The following is a 14,144-nucleotide window of genomic DNA, read 5'->3' on the forward strand; positions in this document are numbered from 1 at the left end:
GGCAAAGATACTGGAGTCGGTTGCCATTTCCTTCTCTTCATTTTACAGAGGGAACAGCCAAACAAGTTGAAGTGACTTGCCCAGGGTCACACAGCTAGTAAATATCTGAAGCCAAATTTGAACTCAGGAAAATGAGTCTTTTTGATTTCAGGCCCTACTTGCCAAATCCTTTCTTACTCATATCTAATGACAATTATATATTTGCCATTCGTTATCAAGATGGTTCAAACATGGGGGCAGCTAGGTAGTGCAAGGGGATAGAGCACCAACCCTGGAGTCAGGAATACCTGAGTTCAAATCCGACATCAGACACTTAATAATTACTTAGCTATGTGGCCTTGAGCAAGTCACTTAACCCCATTTGCCTTGCAAAATCCTAAAAAAAAAAAGATGGTTCAAACAAAACAAGTATTTCCTAACATGAATATGAGCCAACTATATACATCATATATAGCAACCATATTTTAAGTTGATGTCCTTTGAGAAACTTAACAAAATCCACAACCAGAGGAACTTAGGCTAAACACAATACATCTAACCTAGACTTTCATAGAGAAGTGTTTGACTTTTCAGGTCTTCAATTTTTTCATCTATAGAATGTTTGCCCTTCATTCTTGAAAAAGACCATAACATCAGAGGAGGTGATGACATGACAAGCACATGAATTAGATTTGAGTGAGGGGGTGCTGTGCTAGGTTAGTAGTCTCACTTTCTCCTTCAGATTCATCTGAGTCCAGTGGTCTAATATGAATGAGGATGACTGGAGATGGCCTTGGATGTGAGGTAATCAGGGTTAAGTTACTTGCCCAGGATCACACAGTAAAAGTCTGAGGTTGGATTTGCGTTCCTGTCCTCCTAACTCCAAGGTCAATCCTCTATCTACTGCACCATTTAGGGCAGCTAAGTGATAGCATAATACCCCCTCACTCAAAATCTATAGAATGACAGTGTTGGAGAAGATCATCTTTAAGGTATGATCCAATTCTAAAAATTCTATTTGTTATATCAAGTTGGGAAGAAAACTAGGAAAGCTGGTATTTATCATGTGCATTAGATATAAACCCAAGCATTTGAGATTTCATTCCTAAGAGGTTGGAACCTGGATGTGGGGATTAGTCTTCTAGTTTTATATAATCTATACAGCACACTGAGAAATGTAGACTTGTCATCCAAGATCTTGTTATGAGTATCTTTTTTATTTTAATTGTAAAATAGAGGCAAAGGAATCATGAGTTATTGAAAGAAAAAGGCAAATCAGACATGATCAAAGACCATAGGAGAAAGATGACCACTGCCATGTAAAAGATAGATTAGACTTGTTCAATTTAACCCTACAGACAGGGTCTGGAAGTTAAGAGTGGAAGTTAGGGAAAGATTTAAAATTTATGTAAAGAAAGATGAATTACAGATATCTGAAAGGGTCTGAAAACGAAATTAGTTGTCTTGGAAGGTCATCAATTTCTCTTCTCTAGAGATGACAAAGCAGGATTTGGAGGTTATTGGAGTTGCTTCCAAGGTCATTTCAAAGGTCAGACTGAAGTTTCTTCCAGCTCTGAGTTTCTTTGATTCTCTAAGACTATGAAGTCAAATTTTCATTCTGCTCTTAGAATAATGACTTTAAGCTTCCAAAATCTAAGAGGAATTACTCATCCAAAATTAAAAATGTAATGATAATCTGACATTGCTCCACCCAATACCATTTTGTAGATAACAACCAACCTAGGGGCAACCACCCACCTACGGAAATGGACACAGCAAAGTTATTTGCCAATTATAAAAGCAAAACAGCATCCAATTAGGGCAACTTGCTGAACAGGCAAGCAGTGTTTTATCCTTGGTAGGCACAATTCAAATAGAAACACCCTAAGGAATTGACTATAAAATAGGCAAACCAAATCATTTCAAACACCAATACTCTATTTGGACTTCTGGACTACACAAGTCAGCTCGACATACATACTCCATCAGCCATGTCTCTTTGTCTTTCCAGTGGTCCCAGGAGAGCTTGTTCTCGTCCCACGACAGGCTCTGTTAGGCTCTCTAGTGGAGGGTCTAGCTTTGGGACTGGAAATGCATGTGGAGTGCCTGGCATTGGGAGTGGCTTTTCTTGTTCTTTTGGGAGCAGTTCCACTGGAGGAAATAGCACTTCCTGTGCTAGTTTCTTGGGGAGCGAAGGAGGGCTTCTCTCTGGCAATGAAAAGGTGACCATGCAGAACCTTAATGACCGCCTGGCTTCTTACCTGGATAATGTGCGTGCTCTGGAAGAGGCAAATGCTGATCTGGAGGAGAAGATCAAAGGGTGGTATGAGAAATTTGGTCCTGGATCTTGCCGGGGGCTTGATCACGACTATAGCCGATACTTACCAATAATTGAAGATCTTAAGAATCAGGTAAGAAAATAATTTGGAATGATTTTTATGAGCCTCTGGCATAATGAAAAGAGTGATGAATTTGAACTCAAAAGACTTGGGATTCAAACCCCAGTCCAATATACATATGTATATATATATATATATATATATAATCTTCATTATAATACTTAACTTCTCAAGGTCTCACACTCCCCAGCTTAAAAATAATGAGCAAACTGAGTCAACTTGGTGTAGTAGAGACATTACTGGACCTGGAGATAAGAAATTGGAACTAGCCTTGAACAGTAGCATTGCTTCTCTGGGAAATTCATTTAACATCTTGGAAACTCAGTTTCCTCATCTGCAAAAAAAGGGGGGCAGCTAGGTGGCGCAGTGGATAGAGCTCTAGCCCTGGAGTCAGGAGTACCTGAGTTCAAATTAGACCTCAGACACCTAATAATTACCTAACTGTGTGGCCTTGGGCAAGCCACTTAACTCCATTGCCTTGCAAAAATCTAAAAAAAAAAAAAAAGGAGGGGAGATAATAATAGGACCTCTGTAGGAACATTATTTTGAGAATCAAATGAAATTAGATATAATGTTTTGCAAATTTCAAAGTACTATGTAAATCCTTACAATTAATACAATAATAAATGCCTATTGAATTCAAATGAGTTGATTTCCAGCTCTTAATCAGCAATCCTGCTATCCTGTATTTCAAAATATAGTTAGCCATAGAAAATCTAGCCAGAAAAGAATTTTTGAGGGACAAGGTTTAAAAAAAAAGTTTGTTGTTCAGTAATGTCTTTGTGACTCCATTTGGAGTTTTCTTGGCAAAAATATTGGAATGGGCTACCATTTTCTTCCTTAACTCATCTTACAGATGAGGAAACTAAGGCAAACAAGGTTAAGTGACTTGACAAGGGTCACATACCAAAAACATGTCTGAAACTGGATTTGAACTCATGAAGATCAATTTTCCTAACACTAGGCCCAGGGCTCTATCTACTGAACCACTTAGGCTCCCCTTAATGCCTTTATTAAAGTTTAAAAATAAACCACACTGCTATATCAACATACACAGTTGATTTTTATCAACCTGAACTTATTAACCCATCATAAAAATGTCTCCTAGAGATCAAATATATTTATTCTAATTTTGATCATTATTTCCATTATTTTAACATATGAATAGAAGACCTAGAAGGAGAAAATTAAATTTTACAGGTTTATAAGGCATAGGGGGGCTGGCATTTTCAACAACAAAAGGAATACTCACATTAACATAAACCTGAGCACCCCATGGAAAATCTAAAGTTCTTTCATTTTCAATTCAAGAAGGGGGGGAGGGGGAACTATGAAATTTCCAGTAATTACCCATGCAACAACACTGTCAGAATGTTGTAACCCTTCCCATTTCCAGATCATTGCTTCAACCACCAGCAATGCCAGTGCTGTCCTACAGATCGATAACGCCAGACTCACAGCTGATGACTTCAGACTGAAGTAAGTGTGGCAAAAAGACACTGAGGAGAAACAGAAGTCATCAAAATTAATCATCTCACTGATCCTTTCATCAAATATTTCTGGCTGCATTATTCCCAAATTTTACAAAAGCTAAAATTTACAATGGATATAAAGTTAGGGATGCTCTTGGAATACTTGTGGATTTACCTTAGGGATAATGAAGTCCAACTCTTTCATTTTTAAAAAATAAGTAAATATAAAAATAAAATCCAACCTAACCTAACTATGTTGACTGCTATGTGCCAGACACTAAGGATCCAAAGATAAATGGAAAAGTTAGTCCCTGCCCTCAAGGAGTATACATTCTAATAGAAGGATAAGACATATGAATAGATAAATAAGCTTAAGATACTTTGAGAAAGGAGAGAGTACTAATAACATCTTTTGAGCAACCTTAGAGGCAACTCTTCATCTTTTGAGATTATATGTGATTTTGAGAAATAGTCAAAAAGTAATTTGGAGCTAATCTGGAGAATGGGATAGATGATATTTTTGTATTGTCATATTTCCAATTGTGTCTGACTCTCTGTGACACCAGCTAGTATTTTCTTAGCAAAGATACTAGAATAATTCATTTCCTTCTCCAGTTCATTTTATAAATGAAGAAAGTAAGGCAAATAAGCTTAAGCCCAGTAAGATCATAAAAATGTCTGAAGCCAGATTTGAATTCAGGAAAATAAGTCTTTCTGGTCCCAAACCCAGTGCTCTATCCATTATGTTAACTAACTGTTCCAAGATAAATGATGCTACCTAATTAACACTTGTGTGACTGATGAGAAGAATCCTAGGTCTTAAAGATCTGGGTTCAAATTCTGACTCTGTCACTTAATAGCTATTTGACCTTAGGGAAAGTTGTTTCTGCTCGTTGAGTTTCAGTTTCCTCATCAACAAAATGAAGTTGAGTAAGATGATAATATCTAAAGTTAAAAAAATTATTGAAGCCAACATAAAATTAAATCATAAAGCAAATGTTAGCACTAGCAATTAAGTGAGAGAGGGCAGGAAGAAAACATTTCCTGTAGGAAATAGAATATAGAATAGAAATAGAATGCTGAGATTTGAATGCATTTTAGATCACTGAGTGGCCTCCTATAGTAGACTTTGAGTCAGAAAGAACTGAATTCAAATGATGCCTCAGAGAGTAGCTATGTGACCACTGGAAAAAAATAAACATTAAGTATCTGCTGTGTTAAGTGCTGGGGATACAAAAAGAGGCAAAAAGTCCATGGCTGTGAGGAGATCATAATCTAAAGGAGGGACACTTAGAGCCTCAGTTTCTTCATCTGTAAAATAAAAAGGTTGGATTCAGTGCTCACTAAAGGTACACAATAACTCAAAATCTATGATCCTATAAGAAGCAATGGTGAGGGAATGTGTGTCAGGCATTGTCTTGGAAGTGTAATCTGTGATAGTCAATCATGTTTATTGGCTTTTGGGTGGGGAGGGGCTGGTGAGAGGAGAATGGGAAGACAACTCAAAACCCCAGTGCAGTACATTCACCTTTATAAAAGTTCATCAAGTTGGAAAACTCGGGATGTGACTACAGCATATACAGGATGCCAGCAAAGGGTCTTCTTTCTTTTGTAGATTAGAGTTTCCCCAATCTATCTCACTATAATGAAAATCTATTTCATTTTCAATAAGGTTTGAAAGTGAACAAGCTTTTCACCAGAATGTTGAAGCTGATGTTAATGGACTTCGAAGAGTCCTAGATGAGTTGACCCTGTGCCGAACGGACCTGGAAATTCAGTTTGAAACTCTGAATGAGGAACTGACTTACCTCAAGAAAAATCATAAAGAGGTAGGAATTCATTTTCCTCTCTTCTCTCTCTAAAGAGATAAACTACTCATACCGAAATATAGTGTGAACTAGCTTTCTACTATTATGGGAATGCAACTGACCCATTGTCCTCAAGGCAAAAGCTGGGGAAGCAATATAATACGGAAAAGAGCAGTAAATTTAAAATTGGGAGGATCTGTATTTGGATCCCCCCCCCTCTTCCCACCCTCCCTTCCCTCACTACCAAAAAATTGCTATCCTGACAATTAGACCATTGAGAGAGAAACTAATTAGCTTTACACTACTATCAAAAGTTGATGATACCATACCATCGAAAAATCTCAGGGATTCGGAAAAAAATCTGATTCTTAAAAGTCAAGGTCTCCCATTGATCACCAATCATTCTGATCTTATTATGTCAGGCCACTGGGGTCATATGGAATAGTGAGAATGGTGTCTTTGCACCACATTCCCCTTATTTTAATCAATCTTATGTTCAAGTTCTGACATCACTTTCCTGATGTCATGGTTTTCTGCCCTTTACACCACTTGGGTGCTTCATATTGTCTTCATAAGTGAGAGAAACCCCCTTTCTGATTCTAGGAAATGCAAGCCCTCCAGTGCGCTGCTGGTGGAAACGTGAACGTGGAGATGAACGCAGCCCCGGGAGTGGATCTGACCCTTCTGTTGAACCACATGAGGGCTGAGTATGAAGACCTGGCTGAGCAGAACCGCAGGGATGCTGAAGCCTGGTTCAATGAAAAGGTTAATCTGTTTGGGTTTGTCTTTTTCTGATGTATCTGGAGATCCAATGATAGTCACGGTAACTAAGACTTGGCTGATTTTTTTCCACGGTGTTTCAGAGTGCATCTCTGCAGCAGCAGATCTCGGAAGACGTCGGGGCCACTACATCAGCGCGGAATGAACTGACCGAAATGAAACGCACCCTTCAAACCTTAGAAATTGAGCTTCAGTCCCTCTTAGCCACGGTAGGACATGGATGATTTCTCAGTGGTCTCAGTGTTCTAATCAGCTGGGCAAGCAACAACAGCAGTGAGGATGGGCGGGATAGGCGTATCTACCCTGCTGCTCCCTAAAAGTGGGCAGCTGAGATGAATGAGGGTGCCTGCTGCTGTCGCCATGTGAATAGGGCAGGCAGAGGAGCAAGCATGCACCATAGTACCAAGTTCTGCTCAACCCTGCCTAGGGCTTTAGAGGCTTCAATCATTTTTATATCAGCTTTAAAAAGTTCCACTCAAGATGGTGTTTCTTTTTTGTTCTTTTCCCCCATTCCAATCTACTTTTGACATAATAAAAATTATGTTCTAATGCTTTGGTGAATCTGTTGCCTACTAAATAAATACATCTCTTTAAGACCCTAAGCTATCTGATGCCACCTTACTTTGCAGCTCTAGCAAATACCCCCACCACCCCACGTGGTGCTTCCCACGTCCTCAACAAGTTGCATAATTTCCTGCCTAGTTTATTTCTTAAAACTAGATTGCCCATTCTAAGACTTCTTTGACTTTTTCCCTTTTTCATTTCTGTTCCAAGTTAGAAACTATACTTTGCATTCTCGATTTTCTTGTGACTTTCTCCTATGTACTCATCTGATTGTTTCATATTACAGTTTTTTATCTGTTTGATGTCCCTCCCCTCCCCCTACTAGAGTATAAACTTTTGATTGTCAAATCCACAAAGGCAGTGAAGCAGACTTTCTTAATACCCCCAGAGTGTAGTAACTGAGAAATCAGTGAGTTTTTTAGGAACTATTGAAATATCATAAAATATTAGTAGTTTGAAAAATCACAGCAAGCCTAATTTGAAACATTGACCTCAAAATTCAGAATTTTACATTTTATAACAATTCCTACAAAGCAGAATAGGTGTCCTGAATTCGGACTTGGGTTGAAATCTTTGGTTCTGCTATTTACTATCTCCATGATCTTAGGAAAGATATTTTATTCCTCTCAGTCTCAACTTCTTCATCTCTTAATCCCAAGGCTTAACTTGCACACATGTCCATATGAAATGAATGCCACAGCTCTATGGATCTGAATGAATTTTTATACATTCTTTGTTTTCCCACAACAGAAACATTCACTTGAATGCTCACTGACTGAGACAGAGGGGAACTACTGTGTACAGCTCTCACAAATCCAGGCCCAGATCGGGGCCCTGGAGGAGCAACTGCAGCAGGTCAGGACTGAGACTGAGGGCCAGAAACTGGAGTACGAGCAGCTCCTGCATATCAAAGTCTCTCTAGAGAAGGAGATCGAAACCTACTGCCTCCTGATCGATGGAGATGAAGGGTAGGTAGCCAGGTGGAACAGGGATGGAGTGCCAGGTCTGGACTCAGAAAAATCTGAATTTAAATATGATTTCAGACACCTAGAAACTGTGCAATCCTGGGCAAGACACTAAACTTCACTCTGACTCAGTTTCCTACTCTGTACAATGGGGATAATAATAGCATCTACCTCCCAGGGTTGTTATGAGGATCAAATTAAATGGTATTTTCATAGGATTTAGCAGAGTTCCTGTCATATAGTGTTTGATTAAAAGCTAGTTTCCAGAGCATGCTAGGTGGAGCAGTGGATAAAGCATCAGCCCTGGAGTCAGGAGTACCTGGGTTCAAATCCCACCTCAGACACTTAATAATTACCTAGCTGTGTGGCCATGGGCAAATCACTTAACCCCATTTGCCTTGCAAAAACCTAAAAAAAAAAAAAGCTAGTTTCCTCTCATCCAGTGTAAAGCAAACTCTACCTAAGGCAAAATATACTGAATTTGATATGAAATCAGGATCCTTAGAAAATAAATAAGGACAAATTCAATCATAAACTAAGCAGAGAAAAAATATGAAATATGATACTAAGGGCAGCTAGGTGGCACAGTGGAGACAGAACACTGGCCCTGGAGTCAGAAGATCCTGAATTTAAATCTGATCTCAGACACTAGCTGTGTGACCCTGGCCAAGTCACTTAAACCTAATTGCCTTTCTCTGATCCCACTCAAAAAAAAAAAGACATGATGCTAAAAAGACAGACATTTAATATATAAAAAGTGAAAAATACTGTAATCTCATTTAGTGGTTGAGTATTTTCTAGAAGTTTAATATACTAAATGAATTCTCACCAAAGTTCTTAAATTCTAATAGTAAGAGGCAGCAGAGAGGACTGGACTTGAAGTCAGGAAGGCCTGTGTTCAAATCACATCTCTGATATATAAGTGACTGATAGAAGATAGATGGGACACTTAACTTCTCAGCTTCTCCCCTCCACCTTCTTCAAGCAATATTCAAAAAAATATTATTTATAATTTGCTAATATCCTAGATTTAGAGTTAGAAGGGCCATTAGAGGAAATTAATCTAACTCCCTCATTTTACAAATGAGGAAACTGAGATATGGATGTTCTGACTTGCTTGGGATCACATAGTAATTTAAAAATGAATGAAAAAATTTACTATGGGCAGATATGGTGCTACTTAGTCAGTGAGGATATTATAAGAAAAAGAAGACTTTCAAAGAGCTTATATCTGGTCAGGGAAAACAATGTGTAGTAGAGTTAACCTGTAGGGAAGTAGGAGAGGGCCAGGGGTCTTAAGTGCCAGCTTCAGGGCAGATGGTAAGACCCAGGAATCACAGAGTCATCCACCTCTCAGAAGCAACCTTTTACCATTAAGAAGGCAAGAGTGGATTTAAGAGTCAAAACAGAGAAAGAGGCACTGTTCAGTTAAGAGAGGAAAAGAAGGCACTGGCAGAAAGTTGGGGATGGGTTCTAAGAAAATGGAGCCATCTAGGAGCCCACAGACAGGTCTCAGGAGGCTTTCCCTTCGCAGGGGGGGGGGGGGCGGGGAGTGTTGAATCAGGATCATCCTGCCTCCAGGACCCTACATAATACATCATACTGCCTTCAAAGGTGGAGACAGTTGAGTTTCCATACCAAAAGTTTCCTAAGCCAGAGAAGTGAGAGAGGGAAAGACAGACAGACAGACAGAAATGGGGTGGGGGGAGGGCAGACAGACACAGAGGGGAGAGAGAGAAAGAGAGACAAAGAGACAGAGATCGAGTCAGAGAGAATATGACTCAAGGACTCTAGTCAACAGAAGCCAGGAGATTTTGTCTTCACCAGCATTGGGAAAGACCTCAAGTTCAGGACTTCTAAGGAATGGTTGAAAGAAGTAGGGATGATAGAAGAGAAGACATAGGAGGCAAATGAGAGCCATCCAAACATCTGAAGGGCTGTCTTGTCAAAGATAGTTTCTATTCTGATTGAGTCCAGAAGATAGAATAAAGAATGTTGGACTCAGCAAAGCAAATTTAAACTCAATGTCAGGAAAAGCATCACTTAGAGCATTCCCAGAAAGTGAGTTGCCAAGGAAGTGGCAAGGTTTCCTTACTTAAAGATCTTCAGGCACAGACTGGACCCTGACTTCTCCAAGGAACCAGGGAGCTGCAGAGGGAATCTTTTTCAGGGATAGGTTGGGCTCCATGGCCCCTGAGATCCCCTCTGAGTCCAGGATTTTGTCACTGAGCCTCTCCCCTTTATGATGTCCTCAACCATCCTCTATTCCTACAGAGCTTGCAAATCTGGAGGTTTCAAGTCAAAAGATCACGGTTCTGGAAATCTGGGAATTCAAGCTAAAGGTAACTGGAATGAAACTCTGTTCCTAAACTACTTTAATTGAATTATAACCTGCCTTCCAAATCACATCTCATGACCAGATCCTCCCAGATTCTTAGCTCCTTAAGGACAGGGACTATACCTCATTTCATCACAGTTTTCCTACTGCTTAGTCCAGTGCCTTGCCCTCAGGAGAGCTAAATTTATGTTTAATTGAACTTAAAATAGAAATATTTACATTGTAATCATTTGACTAAAATATAAAATATGCAATTTATAATATATAAGTTATATAAATTGAAACATAATAAACTATTATGATACATTGATTTAATAATATATATAATTAAGTAATTAATATATTATAGCAAATACTAATTGAATGTCTTTAGATATTTATGATAGATAATTTAGCCCTCCCAAAGTAGCATGTGTCCATCTTTTTAATTAGGTAAATATTAATAAAAAGTTATGTCTTTCTAATGTCTTAAGATTTGCAATGCACTTTCACCACAGTGACTACAAAACAAGTAGTCAAAATTTATTTTATCATCCCTATTTTATAGATGGAGAAAGCATAACTCAGGCAGGCTAAGATTAAAATCTCATACTTACTAAGTGTCAAAGCCAGGCCTTCTAGTGCTTTGCATATATTTTCATTAACTTTTTTACACATTTTGGACATTTTTCACTAGTTCATTCATTTATGCTGGCTCCCAGATCTGTGTTCTTTTCATTATATCACTATAGGAGGCGTGCCTAATGGCAATACAAAAACATGACCAGAAGTATCAGGGTCTCCTATCTAACAACTCGAATTCTATGATATAGAATGCAGTTAACGGATGTGTTTCATCACATATTTTTTAAGTTTTATTATTGTCTTTTGACTTTACAATATAGTTATTATCCTTCATACCCCCCCTTACTCCCTCATACCTTCCCAACAACACAATTGGACACTTCCTTCTATTAAAGGAAAAAAGTTAACCAATGTAACAACCATGTCTGAAAGCATTCTTCATCCATAGTCTACCACCTCCCTGCTGATAAAAGAAAGGTATATTTCATTAGCAGTTCTACCAAATGAAGATTGCTCATAACAGTACATCAGAGTTGAACTGTCTTTTAGTGTTGTGAAAGGTAAAGTGGTATTCATGGATTTGGCCATATGTCATCCTGATCAAGTTACTTATTCTTTCAGTGGTCCAGTCAACTGTCCAAGACTATAAGTTGGCAAGAAATCGGTCATTAATATGAACATATGGATTTCTGAGGGCCACATATTGACTTAATTTTAAAATATTATATTATCTATATTTTATTATATTTTTATTTATTTTGTTAAATATTTCCTAATTTCATTTTAATCTGGCTAAGGCACTTGGATAGTAGTAAGAGCCAAATGGAACCTTGAAGGCTGGGTATTTGACATTCCTGATTTCCATTAATGAAGACTCTCCATATATAGTGTTCCCTTGCTTCTATCTGCTTCATTCTGTATCACTTCTTATTAGTTTCCCCCATGATTTCTGAATCCCTCATCTTCCTTTCTCATAAAGCAATGACATTCCATTCCATCCCTAGACCACCCTTTGATCAGTCATTCCTCAATTTATGGACCCCCATTTTGTTTTTACACAAAGTTTTGCTCCAGATATCTGTAGATATAGAACCCCTTCTTAGAGGACACATCCAGTATTGGGATCATTGGATGATGGGATCTCTCTGATGCTTCCAAATTTCTAAAGGTTTCTTTTCCATTTTCTCTCCAGAGTCAGGTAAAGCCATTGTAGTGAAAAAGGTGCTTGAGGAAATTGATCAACGAAGCAAAGTCCTCACTACCAGGCTCCAATCTCTGGAAGAGAAGAATCCAAGCAATTAACTGGAGATGAGCATGAGGGTCTCATACTCAATGCCGTTAGAGAAGAGGAATTGAGAAACCATCCGGATACATAAGCAGCTCTAAGGAGAGAAAAAAAATGCAGTTATTCCCTTTAGTTCTTGAAATATAGTTTCTTTCTGCGCAATAGGTGTGGCCAAGTTTGTTTAGCCATATACACAAATGTACACACACACATTCATGAAAGGTAATGTCATCGGGTATAACATCATTTGAAGCAGCATCACCTACAACTAGATCATCCATGTAATTCAAGGATGATGATGACTACTCAACCTGACCTCATCTGTTGGAATTTCTTAGTACTCAATAAACTTTCTCACCCTTGCAAGTTATCTTTGGTGTCTGTTGTTATCTTATCCCCAACATTCATAATTATAAAATATGCAGCCTGAGATTGTAGACAGACATGTCTTTGCATCCAGGAAGACCTAGATTCAAATCCCATTTCTGACACAATCTGGTTTTAGGCTTCTGAATAAATCTCTTAATCTCTCAATTTTCTAGGCCAATGCTTTCAAACTCAAATAGAAAAGAACTTTAATGGGAGGTGTTAGAAGGTAGTTAGGTGACTGAGTTAAATACAGTCACACTGTCACACATCTAGTATAGGGCAATAAGATGGCACAGTAGATAGAACGCTGGGTCTGGAATCAGGAAGATCTGAGTTCAGATCTGACCTCAGACACTTACTAGCATGTGACCTTGGGCAAGTCATTTAACTTCTATTTGCCTTAATCCACTAGAGAAGGAAATGGCAAACCACTCCAGTATCTCAACCAAGAAAATCCATGGAGTCATGAAGAGTCAGATATGACTGAATAACAATGGGAACCATTAGCCTGTACCTAAGGATAATTGCCAATAACATATTGATAGTTTTTAAATGTAATATTATCTATATTTTGTTGAATTTTTAGTTATTTTGTCAAATAATTTCTCAATTGCACTTTAATCTAGTTCAGGTGCAATGGGCCACACTGGGGCTTCAGCAGGTATGTTTGATACCTCTAATTCTCTAAGATTACAAATGGCAAAGAAGGCGCTGATCTGCCTTGAAAGAGGGAATTTCCCCAATCTGAGATCTCCATAACAATAAAACAATAGACCCAGTCCCCAACATATACAAGCACATCTTTGTTTTTGATTTGCATGAAATCATTAATTTCATCCTGAAACTCTCCCTACTAATATTTACAAGTAAATACAAGTATGTTTCTCTTCAAAGTCTTCTCCCCTATGGAACATGGTTTGGCACTTTAAAAGAGATTTTTCTCTGAAGTTTTCCCCATGGAATCTCAAGTTTGAAAGGAACCTTCTAAGTCATATAGTCAAACTGTCTTCCTTTATCCCCTTGAAAACATCTGCAAAAAGGGACCTCTGTCTGAGTTACTTTCATAACAGAATAATAAATTTTTTTTGAATAGAGGATGTATTTGTAGGTTGGTTGATTTTTGTCCGGTCCTATGATTTCATGGTATAGGAAGAAATAAAACTGATGAGGCCAATGTAAATTGGCCACATTTTTGTAATTCAGGAATGTGGTACACTAGAGAGGTTAAGGGACTTGCTCAGACTCACAGCCAAGATATGGGCAAAAGCAAGACTCAGATCTAGGTCGTTCCAACTCCTGTGGCCACTCTAACCATTACACAATGCTGCCTCTCAAAGTTCTGAAACTTCTCTTCATAAAAAAGTTATGCTTCCCAAGACAGTTATATGCATTCACAAAAAAGAAAATCTATGATATATATATATATATATATATACATATATATAACAGGAATATAAAAACATCTTGTAAATCTAAATAAAAATAAATCTTATTCAATCCTATGGGATCCATTGAACTACAATGAATATTCACTGAAAAAGGAATTAAACTCTTATTAAGTGCCTACTATGTGCCTACTAAGTAGTTTACAAATATTACCTCATTTGATCCTCACCCCATC

At 38.1% G+C, this 14,144-nt stretch overlaps 1 protein-coding gene across 1 annotated transcript; it reads left to right on the forward strand.

Annotated features, from left to right (window-relative positions):
* Window positions 1–1,970: 1,970 nt before the first annotated feature.
* LOC141513794 (keratin, type I cytoskeletal 25) lies at window positions 1,971–12,484 on the forward strand. Its single transcript, XM_074223966.1, has 8 exons — window positions 1,971–2,390; window positions 3,775–3,857; window positions 5,523–5,679; window positions 6,262–6,423; window positions 6,522–6,647; window positions 7,753–7,970; window positions 10,242–10,309; window positions 12,062–12,484. Exons 1-8 carry the CDS (start codon window positions 1,971–1,973, stop codon window positions 12,169–12,171), a joined length of 1,344 nt encoding a protein of 447 aa, XP_074080067.1. The 3' UTR covers window positions 12,172–12,484.
* The last annotated feature ends 1,660 nt before the right edge of the window (window positions 12,485–14,144 follow it).

This window comes from Macrotis lagotis, chromosome 2 (assembly GCF_037893015.1).
Source record: "Macrotis lagotis isolate mMagLag1 chromosome 2, bilby.v1.9.chrom.fasta, whole genome shotgun sequence".
NCBI lineage: Eukaryota > Metazoa > Chordata > Mammalia > Peramelemorphia > Peramelidae > Macrotis > Macrotis lagotis.